The sequence below is a fragment of the Pseudophryne corroboree genome, chromosome 8, assembly GCF_028390025.1.
Source record: "Pseudophryne corroboree isolate aPseCor3 chromosome 8, aPseCor3.hap2, whole genome shotgun sequence".
Taxonomy (NCBI): domain Eukaryota; kingdom Metazoa; phylum Chordata; class Amphibia; order Anura; family Myobatrachidae; genus Pseudophryne; species Pseudophryne corroboree.
In genome coordinates, this window is record NC_086451.1 from 342918619 (window position 1) to 342943723 (window position 25105).

Sequence of the window (25105 nt, forward strand, 5' to 3'; positions counted from 1 at the left end):
GAAGGTTCTAAAGTTTATTATTCACATAATTTGATAATAGACCGCCGTCTTCACCCTAACCCCCCCCCCCCCCCCCCACCACCACCACCTTCAACAAGCGGAAATTGCGATGTGATCACAATTTCTGCTTGTTGGCAGAAATTAAGGCTTCCTCCTGCCGATGCAGCTTAGCTGTGCCCGCAGGAGTCCCGCCGCCATGTTCCCCATTGCAGCAGCTGCATGTGACGTCACGTAGCCACCATGATCGCGCCCCCGTTCGCGCCGCACCGACCCCTTTTGCCGTCCTCCACCCTTGCAACACTCGTCTCGTTGACAGCCCCCGCCCCGCGACCGCCTTTGCCTGATTGACAGGCAGAGGCGATTGCATTTTCTGCGCCCCCCCCCCCCCACCCACAGAAAATGCGGGCGCTGCTCATGTGATCCTCGTCCTTTTCTCGTTGTTGCGGTTGGATCACACTCTGTGATCAAACCTGAATTAGGCCCAATATGTCCTGGGCCTGCAACATTTGTAAATAAATGATGGAGGCAATAATCATAGAAGCATCGAAATTTCAACTTAAGGTACTGTACCTATATAAAAAAGATTTATGAATTAAATGTCATACATATAACGTGTTTTAATGTATGACAAAAGTAGAAATATATATTTTTGAATTTCTTTAAAGGGTTAATTGTATCCGCTTACAGTATGTTCCATTGGTTGACTGTTTGATCAGCAAGTATGTACATTTTGTACTTGCCAAACTTCTGTAACTCACTGTTTTTATTTGTTCTGCCTTTATTTGACTTATTTTAAGAGCTTTCTATAATGTTATACAGAACTTTCAGTGGATTCACTCAAGTAGCGTGCTCCCAGTGCTCTTCAGAAATGAATCCATTGAGATTACCAAATCACTTGGCCTATTTTTAGTGAAGTCAAATGTGAAAACAATGCTCATTTGTTTCTTTGATGTAAGAGGGAGTGTGCACTCAAAATGTATATCCCAGGGTCAAACTGTCAACCAACGTTTTATTTTGAAGTTTCGATAAGGTTGCGTTACGATTTGAGGAAAAAAGTCCAGATTTGGGGCAAAAGAACTTAAACTTTGGGTCCACCCTATTGAAATAACTCGCTCATTTGAGCGCATCGCTGCCTGGAGTTCGACAGGATTAGGTTTCAGAGTACTTCTCATTTACCGGCCCCCTGGAGATGGAAAGATATTTCTACAAGAAATTGCAGACACTGTTGCTTGCCTGGTTCTGGAACATCAAAGATGGCTCATCCTCTGTGATTTCAATACATGGGTGGATGATGCACTCTCTTGCTTGGCCAAGACCTCCTGTGCACAATGAATGTCTGGGCTTCACACAGGTAATTGCTTCTGCTACACATAAAAGTGGTCACACTCTTGATCTTGTCTTTCAGATTGGATTAGAAGTCACTGACCTAAAAATAAACCAAGTCACATGATCGGACCAGCACTCCCTATGGTTCTCAGTTAGAACCCCTCAAATTAGATCGTTGACCGTGTAGTTGATCAGGTATGAGCCCCCAGGCTCTTACAGCAAATCTGGATCGTTCTGCATACTGGATTCATGTGAAGATCCCTGTTCCCTTGTCCATTATTATAATAGGGATGTGATGGCTGCAGTTGATATTTTCACCCCTGTGCATATACGACCTCGTACACCACACCGTCAAACTCCCAGTGGAGATGCTTTGTAAGCCAGCATGTCTGCAGCCTCATTGCATCTCAGGCAAGATGCGATGAGTTTGCAAACTTCTTTGCAGATAAAATATCCACCATCCGAGCTGGAATCTCCACAGTGCCATCAAAAGAGTGCCAAACTGCCAAGCCCGCAAATGTAAGCCACCTGCCTTCATGGACCAGCTTTGATCTGATAGATGTAAAGGACATTGCTGAAATTGCTCAGATCCCACTACCTGTGAACCAAGCTTTTAATAGGGTGTATGGATATAATTGGTTCTGTCTTTGCAAAAAATTGTTCAATGCTCTTTGCAGACGGGCATTTTTCCTGAACCCCTAAAAGAAGCAACCGTTAGACCTCTTCTAAAAAACCCTAATTTAGATCCCGACTGCATGACCAACTACAGACCGGTATCAAACCTTCCTTTTCTGGTCAAGGTTATTGAAAAAGCGGTTGCAAATCAACTGCAAACCCGCCTGACAACGCATGATATTTATGATCCATTCCAATCAGGATTCAGGAGAAGACATAGCACTGAAACAGCCTTGGTATGTGTGTGTTAAATGATCTTCTGACAGAGGTGACTGTTCAATCTTAACATTTCTGGATCTCTCTGAAGAATGTGATACTGTGGACCATGGGCTTCTGATTGAGCGCCTGATAAATTTCTGTGGACTGGATGGCACAGTCCTTAGCTGGTTCAAATAATTTGTCACAGGCAGGTCACAGAGCGTTTCGTCTGGAGTATACTGATCACCACCAGTGCCACTGCCATGTGATGTCCCACAAGGTTCTATACTATACCCCATGCTTTTTCCAGTAACCATGCTACCACTGGGTGAAATAATCAGGCGCCATGGCCTGGTCTACCACTGCTATGCAGATAATACACAACTGTACTTGTCCTTTGCTCCGGGCACTGAGAACCCTATAACAACCCTAAATGGCTGCCTAGCTGAGCTCCAGGAGTGGATGAGTGCCAGTTGGCTGTGACTGAATCTGGACAAGACTGCAGCATAGCAAACCAACTGGACTTACACTTGGGTATTCAGAATTACAAACCACTGATCATATGCGGAATCTTGGCGTTGTCCTGGATGGTGGCTTGACACTTAAACATCAGATATCAGCCACAATCAAATCCTCATTCTTTCATCTGAGGAACATAGCCAGAATCAAGCACTTAATTACCTCAGATGATCTGCCAAAAGTCATACATTCATTTGTATCATCTCAATTAGACTACTGCAATGCCCTCTACCTTGGCCTCCGAGCAAAAGAATTGCACCGCTTACAGCAAAACACAGCTGCCAGGCTATTAACCAACCAGCCCCGTTCTAGTTACATAACACCCATCCTCTACTCCCTTCGCTGGTTGCCTGTAAGATGGCGAATTATCTTCAAGATCGGCTTACTGAATTTCAAAGCACTACATGATCAGGGCCCAAGGTACGTGAAGCGGCTTCTGATTCCATATAGCCCCACCCGGTTACTGCAATCTGTAGATGAAGGACTTTTAGCAGTACCTAGAATCTTCTGTAATTCATCGGGGCAATCGAGCTTTTAGCCATGCAGCTCTGACTGTATGGAACTCGCTTCCCCGCACAGTTCGAGAATCCTTCAAAAACATATTTAAGACTTTCCTGTTTACTCCAGCATTTCCATAATGGGGGTCATTCCGAGTAGATCGGTAGCTGCATTTGTTCGCTGTGCAGCGATCATGCAAAAAAATGGCAGTTCTGCGCATGCGGCGCAATGCGCACGAGTGACAGACGAGTACAATGACAGATGTAGTTTTACACAGGGTCTAGCGATGCATTTCAGTCACACTGGCTGCCGCAGAGTGATTGACATGAAGTGGGCGTTTCTGGGTGTCAACTGACCATTTTCAGGGAGTGTTTTGAAAAACGCAGGCGTGCCAGGAAAAACGCAGGCATGGCTGGGCGAACGCAGGGTGTGTTTGTGACGTCAAATCTGGAACAGAATGGTCTGAAGTGATCGCAAGCGCTGAGTAGGTTTTGAGCTACTCTGAAACTGCACAAAATAAATTTGTAGCCGCTCTGCGAAAGAACCCTTCGCACTTCTGCTAAGCTAAAATACACTCCCAGTGGGCGGCGGCATAACGTTTGCACGGCTGCTACAAACTGCTAGCGAACGATCAACTCGGAATGACCCCCAATGTCCCTTTAGTATCTACATGCTCTCTGTATTTTATGAAAAGCGTTTCTGTACTTCATTATTTCTGTATTATATTATGTTCAATCTATCTGTTAAGTGCCTTGAGTCCAATTGGAGAAAGAGCGCTATATAAATTATTAATAAACAGGTGACTGGTTCTTCCATCATGACAACGCACCTGCCCACACAGCGCTTAGTTTTAAGAAATTTTTAACCAAAAAATTACATGACACCTTTGCCTCACCCACCGTATTTACTCGATCTTGCCCTGTGTGACTTTTTTTTTTATTTTTTATTTCCTCGTATGAAAAAAGACCTTAAAGGAAAACGTTTTGCGGATATTAAAGAGGTGAAACAAAAAACGGCACAAGTACTAAAAGGCAGCAACGAAGACGAGTTTAAAAAATGTTTTGCGCAATGGAAAAAATATTTGGACAAATGTATCAATCCAAATGGAGAGTACTTTGAGGGTGACTGGAGTTTCAAAATGCACAAATAAAAATGAAACCTAAAAAAAAAAAGAAAATATATATATAATATAGAACAAGGTGAGAGGCACTCCGCGGTCTTGTATAAATAAACAGATACCACAAGTGGCAAAGCGACGTTTCGGATTTTACTCCTTTTTCAAGCAACAAAACATACAACAAGACATTCACAGTGTTCTTACCTAAATACCCTCTAGAGCAGTCACTCCACACGTGCGTCTCCCGTTCCTGGATCTGGGCCGCCCGCACTTCCGGTGAACGTCACTTCCGGCCGGCGTCTCCGCAAGCGTTGACGTGACGTCACACAGCGTCCTCCCATTCTCCGGCGGTATGTAGCTTAGCAACCAGCACCAAAACATAATGGGGCATGTTGCCGCCTACCTTTTCCGGAAAGCGTTGTCCGCTGCTTGTCGGGGCGTTGACATGGTAACCAGAGTAATCAAGAAGTGGGATGTACTGTAGGGAGTGGACAAATACATATAAGTGTTATATAAAAAAACATATAATAGCAGCACAAAACGAAATCACAAAACGAGGATCAGACTGAATAAACATATATATATATATATATATATATATATATATATAATCTAACTAATAACTAGGTCTTTAGAGCTATTTAATATACTTAGATTGATGTAAAGATGACAATTATTGCTGAATGGTATAATGATTTACAGGAAAGAACTAAATGTTAAATGTTCATTGAGGCCACTAGGTTTAACTGTGTCCAGTTTAAATATCCACTGTGCTTCAAGGCATAACAATCGTTTCCCTCTATCTCCACCACGGAGATCATCCGGAACGTGATCAATGATCACATATCTTAGTGTAGATAAGTTATGTTTTTCTTGAGCAAAGTGTCTTGCTACCGGTTGGTCATTATCTTTTCCAGAAATGGCGGCCCTGATGGCAGAACGGTGCTGGGCAATTCTCTCTCTGAATGTTCTAATCGTCTTGCCTATGTAGTAAAGGCCGCAAGGGCACTTTATTACATAGATAACATAGGTGCTGAGGCATGTAAGAGGATGATGAATTAGAAATTTACGTCCATTGTGTGGATGTGTAATATATTTGGAAGCAATCATAAAACTACACGTTGTACATCCCACACATCTGTAGCAACCATTGGATCTTGTTTGTACATTGGGGGTGGTTCTTTTCGATATATCAGTGCGTACTAGCCAATCGCGGATGTTACGGCCTCTTTTATAGCATGACATGATGTTCGTATGTTTCAGCACTTTCAGTTCCTTATCTTGTTGAATTATAGGCCATAGTGATTTTGAAGTTTGTTTGATACTTCTATCCGCCGTATTGTATGAGTGAACCCAGTGTAGTCTATCTTCTTTTTTGATAGGAGATTTTCTACTGAGTGTTTCCTCTCGACTTAATGCAGTAACACGATCCCTGGCTTTGGCTAATATGTTAGAGGAATAACCTCTAGCTTTGAATTTTTTCTCCATTTCATCCATTTTTAGTACACATTCCATAGGATCACTAGTGATTCTTTTTACCCTCAAGAATTGTGAATAGGGTAAGCCTCTCTTTAGAGACGGAGGATGATGGCTCTGAGCAGCCAAAAGTGTATTACGGTCCGTCGGTTTCGTGTATATCGCAGTAGATAATTTGTTGTTCTGCACTGAGATTAATACATCTAGATAGTGAATAGATGTTTGGCTCATCTCATAAGTAAATTTAATAGGACTGTCCTGAAGATTAATATTCTCCATAAACTGAGAGAATTCTTCCTGTTCACCTGTCCAAAACAGGAGCACGTCGTCTATATATCTCGTATAGAACGAGATTTTCGAGGCCATAATTGATGACTGAAACATTTTTCTTTCTACTGAAAACATGTACGCATTGGCAAATGCCGGGGCCACAGGGGACCCCATAGCACAGCCTGTTAGTTGTACATAGAACCGTCCATTGAAGATGAAAAAATTCCTGATAAGTGTAAGTTCCAATAGTTTACTGAACAATTCAACCGGAGGGCCCGAATATTTGACATTATCTTTAATCAAATCTATCGTGGCCTGTATCCCGTCTTGATGCGGAATACTGGTATATAGACTTGAAATGTCCAATGAGCAGAGCCATGTATTTGGAGAAATTTCTCCCAGGTCTCCCAGTTTGATGAGTAGGGATGTCGTATCTTGTAGATATGATTGTTCCGCTTTTACACAGGGCTGTAGATGGTAATCCAAATATTTGGATATATTGCTGTATAGGGATTCTTTTGCCGAGATAATCGGTCTCCCTGAAGGATTCACCATATTTTTATGGATCTTAGGGAGACAATACAGGAGTGGTACACGTGGTTGTGGAATGATCAGAAATTCTGCCGTCTCCTGTGTGATGATGTTATCTTCTACAGCTTTTTTAATGACCAACTCAAGTTCCTTTTTATATATAGGAGTCGGATCATGCGTTAATTTTTTATATACCATTTGATCAGCCAATTGTGTATAGACCTCCTTTTTAGAAGAATTCTCTCAGTTTATGGAGAATATTAATCTTCAGGACAGTCCTATTAAATTTACTTATGAGATGAGCCAAACATCTATTCACTATCTAGATGTATTAATCTCAGTGCAGAACAACAAATTATCTACTGCGATATACACGAAACCGACGGACCGTAATACACTTTTGGCTGCTCAGAGCCATCATCCTCCGTCTCTAAAGAGAGGCTTACCCTATTCACAATTCTTGAGGGTAAAAAGAATCACTAGTGATCCTATGGAATGTGAACTAAAAATGGATGAAATGGAGAAAAAATTCAAAGCTAGAGGTTATTCCTCTAACATATTAGCCAAAGCCAGGGATCGTGTTACTGCATTAAGTCGAGAGGAAACACTCAGTAGAAAATCTCCTATCAAAAAAGAAGATAGACTACACTGGGTTCACTCATACAATACGGCGGATAGAAGTATCAAACAAACAAACTTCAAAATCACTATGGCCTATAATTCAACAAGATAAGGAACTGAAAGTGCTGAAACATACGAACATCATGTCATGCTATAAAAGAGGCCGTAACATCCGCGATTGGCTAGTACGCACTGATATATCGAAAAGAACCACCCCCAATGTACAAACAAGATCCAATGGTTGCTACAGATGTGTGGGATGTACAACGTGTAGTTTTATGATTGCTTCCAAATATATTACACATCCACACAATGGACGTAAATTTCTAATTCATCATCCTCTTACATGCCTCAGCACCTATGTTATCTATGTAATAAAGTGCCCTTGCGGCCTTTACTACATAGGCAAGACGATTAGAACATTCAGAGAGAGAATTGCCCAGCACCGTTCTGCCATCAGGGCCGCCATTTCTGGAAAAGATAATGACCAACCGGTAGCAAGACACTTTGCTCAAGAAAAACATAACTTATCTACACTAAGATATGTGATCATTGATCACGTTCCGGATGATCTCCGTGGTGGAGATAGAGGGAAACGATTGTTATGCCTTGAAGCACAGTGGATATTTAAACTGGACACAGTTAAACCTAGTGGCCTCAATGAACATTTAACATTTAGTTCTTTCCTGTAAATCATTATACCATTCAGCAATAATTGTCATCTTTACATCAATCTAAGTATATTAAATAGCTCTAAAGACCTAGTTATTAGTTAGATTATATATATATGTTTATTCAGTCTGATCCTCGTTTTGTGATTTCGTTTTGTGCTGCTATTATATGTTTTTTTATATAACACTTATATGTATTTGTCCACTCCCTACAGTACATCCCACTTCTTGATTAATCTGGTTACCATGTCAACGCCCCGACAAGCAGCGGACAACGCTTTCCGGAAAAGGTAGGCGGCAACATGCCCCATTATGTTTTGGTGCTGGTTGCTAAGCTACATACCGCCGGAGAATGGGAGGACGCTGTGTGACGTCACGTCAACGCTTGCGGAGACGCCGGCCGGAAGTGACGTTCACCGGAAGTGCGGGCGGCCCAGATTCAGGAACGGGAGACGCACGTGTGGAGTGACTGCTCTAGAGGGTATTTAGGTAAGAACACTGTGAATGTCTTGTTGTATGTTTTGTTGCTTGAAAAAGGAGTAAAATCCGAAACGTCGCTTTGCCACTTGTGGTATCTGTTTATTTATACAAGACCGCGGAGTGCCTCTCACCTTGTTCTCTACGTCATTTCTGGAGCTGAGCACCTGCGGCAGTTGAGTCTGGGAAAGTGGAGTGCCTGTCTTTTTCATATATATATATATATATATATATATATATATATATATATATATATATATATATATATATATATATATATATTGACTTGTAGAAACGTGCAAGCAATGGTGCTTTTAATACATCAGCGTTTCGAGGTACGGGGACCCTGACATCAGGACACACACCGTACCCCGAAACATTAATGTGTTTAAAAGCACCATTTGTTTACACGTTTGTACAAGTTCAGTAGGACTTCATCAGGAGAATTAGGCACCTTTACCTTCCCCCTTTTTTTTTTTTTTGTCATAAAAAAAACACACACACACACATTATATAGTATGTTTTACATGTGTCACGTGCGTAATTTAAAGCTTTTTTTTTTCACATTGGAAAAAGTATCTACAAATATGCTTTTTAGATGAGGAAGATGTTTATTTAAGGTAAGGTGAGACGGATCTCAAATAGCTCAGAGTGGGTGCAAAGGCCTTACATAATATAAATGGCTGTTAACCCTTCTGCAAAACAGTACATCGTTTCTTTGCAAGTTGTGACGCCCGGCGCAGGCCAAACACTTCTGCTGCCCACAAATGCATAAATCTTGGCATTTGGGGCCTTATTCAGGATAGATCGCTTATGCGATCCATCCTGCAGTTTCACGTTCGGGAAATTGTACATGCTTTTACAGAACGGGTCCTGTGATGGCATCGTAGATATGTGATCGCCTCTGCCTGATTGACAGATTTACGGGAAGGGACAGGGGTGGAGGCGGCCGGTGTTGAGGAAAATGGGGGCATGTCCGTCCCCCCCCCCCCCCCCCGCCCCATTTCCGGGACTGGCGAGGCCAAGGACTGTGCAGTTTTGCTTGGCGCCGCTAGCCTCCCTACATCTGCAAGTATGAGGTAAGGGCAGACTAACTCAGACCGCAGTCGCAGATGAACATTGCGATTGCACCTCCTCCTGTATTTGCATGGCTAAGGATCAAAAAGTAAAACTGCTAAGAGCAGCTTTGCATTTATGATCCAACCTAAATAGGGCCCTTGGTGTGAACACAGAGGAACCAGACCAGTGTAAGAAATGCTACAATGGCTGCTATTGCTGTTAGAGTATGGTACTGGTCCATGTTAGTCATCTTCCAACTTCATTGTCAATGTACATTAATGACCCAGTCATATTATTGGCTATCATGGTCATTTGTCTGATAATAGCAGTGACACTGGACCACCTGCCAAAACACTTAAGTTTAAGATTGCCTGCAAAAGCTGCCAGTCTTGTGAGACTCGCAGTACATACAGTATATTGGTGTTTTATTATCCTTTTATGTGAAATGACCGCTCCCCCAAACCTCTGATGGCTCTGCGGAATCCACTCGCTAATAACTTCTGCTTTCTTCTCTAGTTCTGTGCACGTCCCCCAACAAGTACGCTGTTGTTGACGCTGCCGGTGCAGTGAAACCCCAGTGCTGTGTTGATATGTAAGTAATATAAAGCTTGTCTATAACTGAAGGTAGTGGTCTCATAATAGGTGGTCATGGATTAATTTATACATAGGTAACTTGTGGTAAATATTGGCAGCTTATTCCTTAGTATCACTATAAAACGAAACAAGATATGCCACCGGAAATCAGTCCCGTTGGTAAATGGAGACCTAGGTGTTGCAATATCGGTAGGTAGTTCAAAGCAATGTTTAATGTTACAGTCTGGTTGTCTCACGAGGGGTGAGAGAGTCACTTCCTCAAGGTGTAGGGTGTACATTTACAGTCATACAATGTGTTATGTAATAAGTGTCTGTATTTAGAGAGGTGTCTAGCCTCTCCAATGTGAATAGCTCTTACCCAAGGTCTCTTGAATGTGGCATGAAAAGTCCGGATTCCAGTTCTCTTGAGCTGCCCCTCTGTAAATTAGCTGTGGCTTCCCTTGTTAGCTACATAGTATTTTTATCCCGCACCAGACAGAGAATGATATTAATCACAATCCGTTATAGAACCAGCTATAAATATATCCCAGAATTTGGGTATTTGAAATTCACAAAGCTGGAGGTGCTCCAGCAATCAAAATAAGCTAAACATACTCATACATATTTAGTTGGGAAAGACCAACAGAAGAAATAGATTGCTCCAAAAAAGCACTCTTTTTTAAATACCGTATTTGCCGGCGTATAAGACGACTGGGCGTATAAGACGACCCCCAACATTTCCACTCAAAATATAGTTTGTTATATACTCACCGTATAAGACTACCCCCTCTTCCGCACACCTTCCACACACCAAATAAAGCTTAAAAGAACATCAGACTACAACTTTAAGTTTAAAACTTGCATCATATTTCTTTCTTTTTGCTGTTGCCATGATAGGGTTGATAGGGGTTTGACTGCTGGACATTTTCTATGCTGTATTGTACTGTACAATGGTGCAGTACTGTGGTTGGCTGTTGGCTGTATACAAAGCCTGATTGGATTGGTCCCTGCTCCCTGTCTGCCCTCCCTGTCTCCCTGTCACTAGCAGCAGTCTATTAATACCAAGTAACATTACTATATTATGACCGCAAGGGGCGGGCCGGAGCGACGCTGCTTCCCGAGCAGAACGGGCTGGTCACGCCGAAAAGGCTGGCACCCCTGTATCGCCATAGCCACGCTGATGACCCGCCGCGGCCGCAGTGCATCGGGAGGCACTGCGGCGTATAAGACGACCCCCGGCGTATAAGACGACCCCCGGCGTATAAGACGCCCCTCCACTTGGTGGCATGTTTTGCAGGGCTAAAAAGTCGTCTTATACGCCGGCAAATACGGTACTTTAAATACTTAATTTGACATGATTATAGTATTTTAAAACGTAACCTTTGTTGTATATCAATAAAATAAATGGGGTAATTTGGAGACATTATAGACATAACTGTAAAAATGTATATACTGTATTGAACCCCATGTCTCTCTTACACAAATAAAGAATAAACATCCACTTGTATGGTGAATTTTATTATAAGGATTTATATATATTTTTTTAGCAAAATTGCTTTACTTATATGCTTGGATCGTGACCAAACAAAGAAATGCTTCCATAGAGCTTTATGTCGACAGCTTATATATATTTTTTTCTAGCAAAATTGCTTTACTTATATGCTTGGATCGTGACCAAACAAAAAAATGCTTCCATAGAGCTTTATGTCGACAGCAAAAGGCACATAAATGCCGCACTGTTGCACTGTATCAATATCCTCAATAGGCTGGACTTTTCCCAGATTGCCTACAGTTATGGTAAATTCACTCAGTTTCTCATATAAATGATTCTTCCAAAAGGCACATAACTGCCGCACAGCTTTGCTCATTGTCTAACGCACATGCGCCGCACACCTTTGTTCATAGACATGACACAAATGTCACACACCTCTGCTTCAACTGCATAACTTAATTCAAATGGTTTACGCGTACAGTGCACAATATTACATTCTTGTATTCCATTCAAATCCCACAATGATGATGCCTTTCAAAAAAAGGGGGGGGGGCCACTGGTTGCATTTACTATGGGCAGAAGATCTCTCAAAGTACAAAAATATTTTAGTGTATCACACACAATAAATTTATAAAAATTCAATATGATATATTCAGATATCTGGGGTACCCCATTAAACAGTATGGTAGCCGACAGTATGCAGTGAAAATATAAAACCACTGCACAGATGTCCGCAATATACCATCTGCTGTATTTGTTCACCATTTAACCATAATAATTAGGATGCATTTAGATAATAATTTGTAAATTACATACAAAGCACACATAAAAGTGTAACTTGATTTATAACGATTGCAAAGTTTGCAAAATGTAAAGAGCAGTATGGTCTTTACATTTGATGGTGATCAAGCCTCATATGGTGAAACGTATGTTCAGTGATTGGACCTTACAAAGACTGGATTTCAGTCAGTGATAATTGACCACTCGCAGCAGGGGGAACTCATCCACGGCAGCCGGAGCATAACGCCATCTGCAGCCGTATTACATCTGCTCCTGATATGCGACAATGAGTGGACTTCATGGAGACTAAACTTCAGACAGCAGCAATTGGCCCTTCATAGCAGGGGGGAAGTCACCCGCGACAGCCGGATCATACCGCTATCTGCAGCTGTATCATACCTGCCCCCGGCATGTAAAACTTCCTGCCGTATGAGCCGAGATCTGATCTCATAGACAGAGACTGGACTTTACGGAGACTAGACCTCAGTCAGTGGTAATTGGCCCCTCACTGCAGGAGGAAGCCGCCTACGGCACCCGGAGCATACCGCTATCTGTAGCCGTATTATATCTGCTCCCGGCACATGAAATCACTTGTCGCTGAAGCCGAGATCAACCTCAGTCATTAATCACTGATTCTCTACAGCAGGAGGAATTCACCTACGAGAACCGGAATTTACCGGTATTTGCAGCCGCATCACACCTGCTCCCGGCATATGAAACATCCCGCTGTAAAGGCCGGTAACGCACCTTGCACAATACACACACATTCATTCTTTCTTTCTGGCACCCACTCCTCTCCCGCTGGCGCATTCGGGTCCTGCAATGCCATAGGTAACAGGACCCGCCTAACACCAGATACGGGAAGACAGAGTCATGCTGTACCTGATTTTTCAATGACCCGGCAACTATCCTTACTCTCACCCTCCATCCGCTCTATGAAGATGTTGGGCAGCAGATGAGGAGCGTTGTATAAACGGACCATACTGCTCTTTACATTTTGCAAACTTTGCAATCGTTATAAATCAAGTTACACTTTTATGTGTGCTTTGTATGTAATTTACAAATTATTATCTAAATGAATCCTAATTATTATGGTTAAATGGTGAACAAATACAGCAGATGGTATATTGCGGACATCTGTGCAGTGGTTTTATATTTTCACTGCATACTGTCGGCTACCATACTGCTTAATGGGGTACCCCAGATATCTGAATATATCATATTTAATTTTTATAAATGTATTGTGTGTGGTACACTAAAATATTTTTGTACTTTGAGAGATCTTCTGCCCATAGTAAATGCAACCAGTGCCCCCCCCCCCCCCTTTTTTTTTTTTGAGAGGCATCATCATTGTGGGATTTGAATGGAATACAAGAATGTAATATTGTGCACTGTACGCGTAAACCATTTGAATTAAGTTATGCAGTTGAAGCAGAGGTGTGTGACATTTGTCATGTCTATGAACAAAGGTGTGCGGCGCATGTGTGTTAGACAATGAGCAAAGCTGTGCGGCAGTTATGTGCCTTTTGGAAGAATCATTTATATGAGAAACTGAGTGAATTTACCATAACTAGGCAATCTGGGAAAAGTCCAGCCTATTGAGGATATTGATACAGTGCAACAGTGCGGCATTTAGGTGCCTTTTGCTGTCGACATAAAGCTCTATGGAAGCATTTTTTTGTTTGGTCACGATCCAAGCATATAAGTAAAGCAATTTTGCTAGAAAGAAATATATATAAGCTGTCGACATAAAGCTCTATGGAAGCATTTCTTTGTTTGGTCACGATCCAAGCATATAAGTAAAGCAATTTTGCTAAAAAAATATATATAAATCCTTATAATAAAATTCACCATACAAGTGGATGTTTATTCTTTATTTGTGTAAGAGAGACATGGGGTTCAATACAGTATATACATTTTTACAGTTATGTCTATAATGTCTCCAAATTACCCCATTTATTTTATTGATATACAATAAAGGTTACGTTTTAAAATACTATAATCATGTCAAATTAAGTATTTAAAGTATTTAAAAGAGTGCTCCAAAAAAGCAATCTATTTCTTCTGTTGGTCTTTCCCAACTAAATATGTATGAGTATGTTTAGCTTCCCTTGTTAGCGTAATGTGGAATGTACAGTGTTCTCCTCCAGTCCCAAGAGCAGACCAGTGCAGCGCTGTCCTTGCACCGTGGCTTCCCTAATCAGCGCTATTGGTGGAGGTGGTCGCTAGCTCTCTGCAGTGTGGAGGTTTTACCTCCCAGTTACCTTCAGAGCTGTGTTATCTTGTATTTTAATTTTGTTACTTATATTTTAAGTTACATAAGTGAATTGGTTGCATGTATTCTCCCATGCTTCAGCGTTATCCGGCACAAAGATGTCCGAGCCGGTCACTTTGGTGTCATTGACAAATTCCGCCTTCAAGTGTCCGAACAAAGTCAGAGAAAAGCGCTGGGACGCAAAGAGGTAATAGCGACACTACTTCCATCTGCTAAGGAGCAACAGCACAAAGACGAGGAAGAGAAAAGGATCAAGGAACATCTAGCAGAAAGTGTTTTCTTTGAGCAGGCGCCGTGCCAGCCAGGTCAGTGCACATAATGTAAGCTGTGTTTAGAACGTTCATTTCCTACTTGTGATTAGACACTTTAACCTTGGAGAAGCTGCAAGCTGGCCCACTTTGTCCGAAGACAAATATTATTACACAGGCAGTTTTTCTTATAATCATGAGTCCTGATATGGGGTTGATATTGGGTATGTCATTTTGGAGCCATTGATTATAATCTGCTAATCAGAACAGGGCCTACTTTCCATATGCAGTGTGGCAGATCATTGCCAAATACCAAGCAAAGGAGAAGCTTAAACAATCACCAGTGGAATTCACAAATGTCTCTTTTGGTCAGCAGTGCTGCTGTCTGGAGGGGGGGCTCCCCATGCTACATCACCTGCCAGATGCAGTGTGTATGGGCAATGGATCTAACAGGCACTGGGATTGGCGCACATGCACTGTCTTATGAGGACTGCATCGGCTAAAGCCCCCAGAAGCCAGGTAGGGATGATGGAAAAGGCAGAGGAGTGGCTTCCTACTGGAAGTACTCTCTCTGTTAATCGCAGCCTGGACTGGCAGTGCCAGGAGAGGACACACCTCCCCAGCACAGCCTGTCCTGTGTCTAATTAGCAGATTAGCTCCTCCCATGGGAAGCCACTCACTGCCAGTTAAGAAATTGTACTGACTCCAACTGGCTCCCCGGAGGTGATGGATTTTACTGGGTGGCTGAACATACAAAGCCCCTAGGTAAAATCCACCTCTGATGAAATGTGGAATAGTTAAAGGCTGATACACCTATGAGTAACTGCAGATGATCAGAGTCATACACAGCTGCATCTCCTTTTATGGCTGAAGATAAATAAGTCGGTGGAAGCGGGGTGTAGATGTGTGCTACTCTGCATTTATTTCCATGTACACAGTGAGTGCAATTGTGGTGACTTGCATGCAACTGTAGATCACCCCCTTAGTTATCTTACCATTATGATCAATCAGCGGTGTAGTTGCTGTGAAGCTTTGAGCTAATAAATGCCACCTTGTGTCCCGCCCCAAGTAAATGAGGATGTATGTTTAGCATGCAGAAGGCATAGCTGCAGTCAGGGAGTTAGTTAAACTTGAGGATGTTCTTAGGGCCGGTTCTAGACCTTGTGGCACCCAGGGCAAAAGTTTCCATTGGTGCCCAGCCCCCCCTCCCCCACCCTCCATGTAAAATAGGGTTACCGTGCGGCAAAAAATAAGGGTGTGGCTTTATGGGGAAGGGGCATGGCCACAGAATAGTGCTAATTCACATTACATCGCACAGTAGTGTCCATCAGTCACATTACACCACACAGTAGTACCCCTTATACACATTACGCCAGGTAGAGCCCCTTATACAGCACAGTAAAAACACATGAAAAAAGAATCTTATTCACGCCCTTTACATGATGTCATTTTTTCCTCCTTATAGTAATGCCCTTTATACCCTTTTCACACTGCCAATGCCAGATCCCGCCCGGGATCTGGCATTGGCAGTGGTCCATCCCGGGTGGGATCCGGCATTGGACCTAACTGGTGGCTTCCCGATCCGGCAATATGCCGGGCCGTTTGCCATGAGCTCATCTCCGCACCACCTCTTCCCTATGCAGTGAACGGGTCCCGGGTCACATCGACTTGGGAGCCCGTTCACGCTGCCACTGACCCGTGATTCAACCCGGGAATAACACTGCTTTATTACCGGGTCAGGCAACAGGGGTGTGAAAGGGGTATTACAGATTATGCCACACATCGTTATGCCCATTACACATTAAACCACACACCGTAATGCTTATTACGTTATACGTTATGCCACACACCGTAATGCCTATTATGTTATGCCACACACTGTAATACCTATTATACATTATGCCACACACCGTAATGCCTATTACACGTTATGCCATGCACCGTAATGCCTATTGCACGTTATGCCACACATCGTAATGCCCATTATACATTGTGCCACACACCATAATACCCATTACACATTATGCCACATACAAATATGCTCCTGACATCGTTTTATGCCCTACACACACTTATGTCCCTTACAAATTATGCCCCACAGTAAGGCATCTAATTATTTTTAAATTAGCTGCTCATTGCCAGGGGTCTCATGCTCGTTGCCAGGGTTCCCATACTCAACGCCCGCACCCCAGCTGCAGCAGGCGCCGTGAGCTGATACCATTTAGGAAAACACTCAGACGCTGGAGGTCCTACTCGACTTCTAGCATCTGTCTGTCTCCCTTCTCTCCTCCAGATGCTAAAGATCAAGTAGAACCTCTAGTGTCTGAGTGTTTCCCTCAGTGGAGTCAACTGCAGCGGGTGCCCACGCAACCCAGGGTGCGGCAGCCGCCTGCGTGTGCCCGGCTTGCCCACACCAAATCCGTTCCTGGGTGTCCTGATAAACAGCTATAATAGCCAGTCTCCAGACTCCTTGCTCTGCCAGGCAACATATGCAATAATCCCTGAAGGGCATGTGCCCTTGTTCCACCTTTTCTGTCATTCCATCGGGGCCGTAACTAAGTGTGTGCCGATGGTGCCTTGCCCACAGCGCAACTGCACTGAAGGCACACCATCTGGCAGAACACCCCCACGTACGGGCGTTGTAGTCAGTGGGGTAGTAGTGTAAATTCCGCTGTGTGTCAGCGCTTGTCTCCCGCTGCCGCCTCTGTAAGGGACAGGGAGTGGTGTGGCAGACGCCATTTGTTGGTAGAGAGCCTCCGTGCGGTGATGCCATCTGTCAGACCCGCTTGCGCCTCTGCAATGGGGAGGGAGTGGGAGCGGTAATTCAGGCGGCAGGTCCGTTACATGATTCACCGCTGGAGCGCTGCTTAGACTGCGAGACCCGCCGCCGTCAATGGAGAGAGTGGGAGTGCTACTTCAGGCGGTAGCTCGGATCAGTGATCCGCCACTGCTCCGGCAGTGTGAGCTGCCGCCGGCGATGGAGAGGGGCAGGGAGCGCCAGTATATGAGGGACAGTGCCTGTGAAGCCTGGATGCAGTAGTGACCACACAGGTGACCAAAGAAAAAACAGCTCCTCCACCCCACCCCACCCCCCTCCAGATGTGAAAAATTGAGGAGGGTCAAAACCCTGCAGCAAGACTCACTCTCCAAAAAGAGTATCCCAATAGCAGAGAGGAATAAAGGAGAATAATGTCATCTGCATGTGGCGTGGTACTTGGTGACTGCTGTTGGGCTCAGTACATTACTGCTCATGTGATGCAGTCATAGAATACTTGCTGTCCTTGCCGTTAGAAAATGATCCTTAAAAAATGAGGCGGAGTAACAGAGACTAGAGACATCACTGGAGACTGTGGTGTGAACAGAAGTTGACAGACGTAAATCACCCAGAATGACAAACGTGACACCAACATTTACATATTCCAACAAATGAGAGACTGAGAAGGACTGGGCTGTAAGAGGTTCAATGCTGTGTAATGGCCATGACATATCTGTGTATGCACAAGAAAAGCTACACCGGATTCGTCACCTATTGAGTTATAAAGCCACCAGGAAGACAATAACACGAGCATAAAACAAGATTTATCCTCTTCTTGAAGGAAGAGCACATTAGTTCACGATTTCAGTTCTATGATCTTATGATCTATGTTGATTCATTATATTAGTCCGCTTCTTAGCGGTATAAACTGCAAATGTAAAGTTCACTGTAGTGGAACAAAGTTAACTCGGACAGTTCCAGGAGGAAAGCTCGTTGCTACCATGAACCAGTGTAATGAGCCATAGCGCATAACCACCTTATTTGTGCAAGTACTGTATATGACTAGTTCCCGTCAAATAGTTTATGACAGAGTAATAACATCGATCACTCACTTAAAACAACGGCAACATTGATATCCAGAGAAAGAAATAGCAACAGGTATTACACATTTATTAAAAGTCTCAGTCTCTCTCTCTCTCTCTCTCTCTCTCTCTCTCTCTCTCTCTCTCTCTCTCTCTCTCTCTGTGTTGAGCTCTGTTGCTGTAATACATAACAAAGGGGGACTCTACCTGCCGTACTGTGTAAAAGGGGAACTGTACCTGCCTAATGTGTAAAAGGGAACTCTGCCTGCCTTATTGTGTAAAAGGGAGTTATGTGGCCAAGCCCTTACCCATGAAGCCACGCCCCTATATTTTTGGTGCGGTTTTATATTTGGGACGGCGTCGATGCTGTTTCTTGCACACAGCACTAAAATGTCTAGTTACGGCACTGCATTCCATACCCCATGCACCAAGTAATTTTAGTAAATTTACTACATCTTACATCTCACCAATACAATACAATCTTGTTAGATTAATGAGGAAAGGTACACAACTAATAACAGTGTAAAAGGAAGGACTTTTAATATAGAAAATAAAACTAATTAATTGATCTGAACGAGCCGTCTGTGAATTTCACTGTTACAGTTCAGCTGCTCTATGGAATACAGATAAACATAGAAGGTGGCATAGAGTTTAGAGTAGACACACTGGGCTTGATTTAAAGTTGGCTGTAAATTCAACTCTGGGCCGTTAAAATTCTTTTTTTCTTTTCTTTTTTTTTTGCAGTATAATGTTGTCAGATTCTTTTTTTGCAGTAACTTGCGAGTTAGAAGCATTCACATGTATGTTTATAAAGCCCCCCTGGAGCTTGCGGAGCTAGAAGTAGCTGGCAGCCAGGGCCAGCTAGAACATGTAGTTCTACAATAGTACATAAGTGTGAAAAAACACATTCATTTTAAACTGAAGACTCCTCCGATACCGTTGATTACTTTAATATTAGCCTTTTAAAGCCATATGGAATCTTCTGTCTTCTTTCCCACAGTAGTCTTAAGGGATTGAAAATAAAAAAAAAGCAATTCAAAATCATTCTTGTTGATATAGTAGAGCTGTAACTAGATTTATTTTGTGGGTTGATTTCTCTGGGTAACTTTGCTCCTTGCTGACCTGGCTGGAGATGTCATGACAGAGGAAATCTCATACTGCAGCTCTAGACGGGCCCGCCCAGCTTTGTTGCTGTTTGCAGGGGGATTCCATGTTGATGCATATCACTCCTGGCTGCATCCTGATACATTTAGAGTATATCTCAGTGTGGCCATTAGTGATGGGAAATCTAGTTCAGTTCGGTGATTAGTTCATTATGATCTAGTTCACTGAAAAGTCTAGTTCAGAAGATTAGTTCATCTAGTTCATTTAGTTCATCATTTCACTCACTGACTCTGAGACTGAAAGGAGTGATTAGATTTAGAACTAGTCTAGACTATTACACATAGAGTAGGCATTTCTAATACTAGCTCATTGTAGGAATTATAATCTTTTTCACATGATCAGATGTGTGTAATATGTCAGATTTTTTATTTTTAAGAAAAGCAATAAGTTATATAGCAACCTTATAGTGACATATGTATCTCTGCAATATTAATCCCATTGTTGGTACTCCTTTTTACTTCATAATATGCATGTGAAAGACCCAAATCCAGAGTAATGTCATATAAGTCACTTTTAGTTTTTTCTGCTTTTAAAATACAGTAATTAAAAGAAAAGAAAAAGTGCCTTTGCCCCAATGTAACAGACCTTAGAGAGGTAAAGTGGAGATGTTGCAAAGTAACCCATCAGCTTCTGTCATTTATCTTCAACAGTATATAAAGTGACAGAAGCTGATTGGTTGCTAGGGGCAACTGCTCAACTTTATGTCACTTGAAGGTTCATAGTACATATCCCCCTGTGTCTTGTGTGGAGTAATCATACCCTACAGAAGGCATGTCCAAACTGCGGCCCTCCAGCTGTTGTGAAACTACATATCCCAGCATGCCCTGACACCGTTTTGCCGTCAGAGAATGCTAAAGCTGTGTCAGGGCATGCTGAGATGTGTAGTTTCTCAACAGCTGGAGGGCCGCAGTTTGGACATGCCTGCCCTACAGGATAGCATGCAGCACTCAGCACTGTGTCTTTAGCTGATTAGGAGTGTAGCTTGTCACCTAATATACTGGGGGAATGAATCATGGCTATATGCAGTTCAGCATCAGCTCCATACAATGCATATGCCTGTGCACAGCAGTGCCACACATGGTAGCTGAGAAGTACTGTACTGACTCGTATGGCTGTATGAGTCATTGAGTCAGTGAACTGATCAGTGAACTGTAATGAATCACTGACTGAACTACTGAACTACTTGCAAGGAGAGTGACTCGTGAGGACAATGCAGTTCAATCAGCTTCACAGAGTCCACTGACTCCATGAGCACAGCAGTGACCCCTGTGGCAGCTGAGGTAAACTGACTCATGAGTATTCAGTATTCACTCTCTCTCACACACACACACACACACACTGATTGGTTGCTATGGGCAACATCACTTCTATAGAACTACCTAAGTATATGTACCATCATATTTTTAATTATTTCAAGACTGAAGGTTCATCAGACAGACATACATATCCCCCTATGTCTTGTGTAGAGTAATCAGACCCTACAGCAGGCATGTCCAAACTGCGGCCCTCCAGCTGTTGAGAAACTACACATCCCAGCATGCCCTGACACAGCTTTAGCATTCTCTGACACCAAAACTGTGTCAGGGCATGCTGGGATATGTAGTTTCACAACAGCTGGAGGGCCGCAGTTTGGACATGCCTGCCCTACAGGATAGCATGCAGCACTCAGAATTTGTCTTTGGCTGATTGGTAGTGAATTAATCATGGCTATATGCAGTTCAGTATCAGCTCCATACAATGCATATGCCTGAGCACAACAGTGCCACACATGGTAGCTTAGAGGTACTGCACTGACTCGTATGGCTGTATGAGTCATTGAGTCAGTGAACTGATCAGTGAACTGTAATGAATCACTGAACTACTGAACTACTTGCTGAACTACTGAACTACTTGCAAGGAGAATGACTCACGAGTCATCAGGACAATGCAGTTCACTCAGCTCCACAGAGCGAGTCCACTCCATGTCTGAGCACAGCAGTGACCCCTGTGGCAGCAGAGATGTACTGGCTAATGAGTATTGCTGAGTGACAGCTGAATAAAAACAGTGCTGCAGCAGCACCTACACAACACCCAGCAGAAGATTTAGCACAGCAGTATGCACAGGAGCCAGTAGTACCAGAAGTAGCAGCAAGTGTTTGGACATCTGGACTAATAGGACAGTGATTGTATCACAGAAAGGTGAGCAGCATGACCACACATGCTCACTCACAGACACACATAGGGGTAAATTTACTAAGGTGGGAGATTTTTAGAACTGGTGATGTTGCCCATGGCAACCAATCAGATTCTACTTACCATTTATCTAGCTACTTCTAGCAGATAATAGATATAATCGGATTGGTTGCTATGGGCAACATCACCAGTTCTAAAAATCTCCCACCTTAGTAAATTTACCCCATAGACTTTGGCTAGGCAGTGCAGATGCTATTTTTTATTAGATCTGTATTGCTGGGCTGTGTTGTACTTTTAACTTTCATTTCACAGCATCAGATTCAGGAAGTGAAAATCCAGTGAATGAGACCGTGAGAAGCCTAATGCTGGCTCTATTCTGTCTGTATCTGACTCCTCCTTCCTGATGAACTAATCTTTGCCAAAGCTGTGAACTGAACGAACTAGTTCACTTTGAAGATTAGTTCATTTTGAACTAATCATTCATGAACTACCCATCACTAGTGGCCATACAGTTATCAGTTTTTCAAACATAGAGCTGTAATTTTGCAGCCGTAGTTCGACATCGGTATTCAGGCCTTATTCAGGTTTGTAATCAAACCAAAAAAGCACTGCCTCTCCTGCCGTAGACTTTTTACTCCAGAGTTTTGACTATTAAAAGGATTAGAATAATACAAAGAAGATATTTCTAACCTATTCTTTGTGTTTTTCTTATACCTTAAGCAGTCAAAACTCTGGTGCAAACGTTAGTATGACCGGAAAGGCTCTGCCTCACCTTACCGCACGTCACTGGTGTGTAGCTTCCTGCAAATGCAATCCCGTATGCAGTCAAAATGGCTCTGGCATCTCTGCTCCGTCAGCAATGCTGAGCGATCATAAGGTGACTCAGATGGTCGGTTATCGACTGACTTGTGTCCAATAGCGTTATTGAGGCAGATGTATTAACCCGGAGACGGCATAAGGAAGTGATAAACCAGTCATAAATGCAAGGTGATAAACGCACCAGCCAATCAGCTCCTAACTGTTAATTTACATATTGGAGCTGATTGGCTGGTGCGTTTATCACCTTGCACTTATCACTGGTTTATCACTTCCTTATGCCTTCTACAGGTTAATACATCTGGCCCACTGTTTGCAATCTGCAGACTGATCCCATCGATTTCCTTCAGTAAAGTTTTGCACGCACCATGCAGCTGATGATAGACATCTGCTGAGGTTTTTGAGGGAATGTCATTCCTTTTAGGACAGGATGTATGTACACACCAGGCCAGCTTTGCGGAATATTGACTGCAGAGGACTTGCTTGACTGATTGTTATATGATGGATAACTGAGTGCTATGCTATTGTACAGAAGAGTTGGTTATGAACTTTACATTCATTCTTCCAGATCTCAGAAATACTTCCTCAGGACCCAGTTTGCTGATGGTCTTCCTTGGCATGGTTTGCATTGCTGCACTGATGATGCCCGCTTTGGGTGAAATGGAATCTGTGGTGCCTCTCTACCTCCACTTAAGTGTGAATCAGAAATTAGTGGCTGCCTACGTTTTAGGTAAGAATGTTGTGCTATTTACAGTGTACGCCTACGGCGAGAATCAGTATCTGTATTAAAGACGTAAGACTGCGCATAGGTTCAAATAAAATAAAAAATTGCACATTACAAAGCAAATCTAAGCGCTCTCTTACAGTCTCTGCTGTTGCTGTGGGAATAACCCGGCTGGAAGACAAGGCCAATTCTGTTTTCTTTAGAAGGAAATCTGGGAGTTTAAGTGATAATTACAGAGGCTGTTAATGAAATAGATAGGGCTGGAAACGCAGCACATACAGTGCATCCGTAAAGTATTCACAGCGCTTCACTTTTTCCACATTTTGCTATGTTACAGCCTTAATCCAAAATGGAATAAATTCATTTTCCCCCCTTAAAATTCTACACATAATACCCCATAATCACAATGTGGAAAAGGTGTTTTTGAGATTTTTGCAAATTTATTAAAAATAAAAAACTAAGAAATCACATGTACATAAGTATTCACAGCCTTTGCTCAATACCTTGTTGATGCACCTTTGGCAGCAATTACAGCCTCAAGTCTTTTTGAATATGATGCCACAAGCTTGGCACACCTATTTTTGGGTAGTTTTGCCCATTCCTCTTTGCAGCACCTTTCAAGCGCTATCAGGTTGGATAGGAAGCTTTGGTGCACAGCCATTTTCAGATCTCTCCAGAGATGTTCAATCGGATTCATGTCTGGGCTCTGGCTGGGCCACTCAAGGACATTCACAGAGTTGTCCTGAAGCCACTCCTTTGATATCTTGGCTGTGTGCTTAGGGTCGTTGTCCTGCTGAAAGATGAACCGTCGCCCCAGTCTGAGGTCAAGAGTGCTCTGGAGCAGGTTTTCATCCAGGATGTCTCTGTACGTTCATCTTTCCCTCTATCCTGCCTAGTCTCCCAGTTCCTGCTGCTGAAAAACATCCCCACAGCATGATGCTGCCACCACCATGCTTCACTGTAGGGATGGTATTGGCCTGGTGATGAGCGGTGCCCGGTTTCCTCCAAACATGACGCCTGGCATTCACGCCAAAGAGTTCAATCTTTGTCTTCTCAGACCAGAGAATTTTGTTTCTCATGGTCTGAGAGTCCTTCAGGTGCATTTTGGGAAACTCCAGGCGGGCTGCCATGTGCTTTTTACTAAGGAGTGGTTTCCATCTGGCCACTCCACCATACAGGCCTGATTGGTGGATTGCTGCAGAGATGGTTGTCTTTCTGGAAGGTTCTCTTCTCTCTACAGGGAAATGCTCTAGCTCTGACAGAGTGACCATCGGGTTCTTGGTCACCTCTCTAACTAGGGCCCCTTCTCCCCCGATCGCTCAGTTTAGATTGCCGGCCATCTCTAGGAAGAGTCCTGGTGGTACCGAACATCTTCCATTTACGGATGATGGAGGCCACTGTGCTCATTGGGTCCTTCAAAGCAGCAGATATTTTTCTTTATCCTTCCCCAGTTTTGTGCCTCGAGACAATCCTGTCTCGGAGGTCTACAGACAATTCCTTTGACTTCATGCTTGGTTTGTGCTCAGACATGCATGGTCAAGTGTGGATCCTTATATAGACAGGTGTGTGCCTTTCCAAATCATGTC

At 43.1% G+C, this 25105-nt stretch overlaps 1 protein-coding gene across 4 annotated transcripts in view; it reads left to right on the forward strand.

Moving 5' to 3' along the window:
* The window catches only part of MOSPD1 (motile sperm domain containing 1), a 136881-nt gene that overhangs the window by 52361 nt on the left and 59415 nt on the right, over window positions 1–25105 (forward strand). For all 4 annotated transcript variants that reach the window (XM_063937457.1, XM_063937458.1, XM_063937460.1 and 1 more), the window contains exons 3-5: window positions 9955–10030; window positions 14640–14863; window positions 23364–23525. In XM_063937457.1, the coding sequence (XP_063793527.1) occupies window positions 9955–10030; window positions 14640–14863; window positions 23364–23525 (462 nt within the window). The remainder of the gene's footprint in view (window positions 1–9954; window positions 10031–14639; window positions 14864–23363; window positions 23526–25105) is intronic.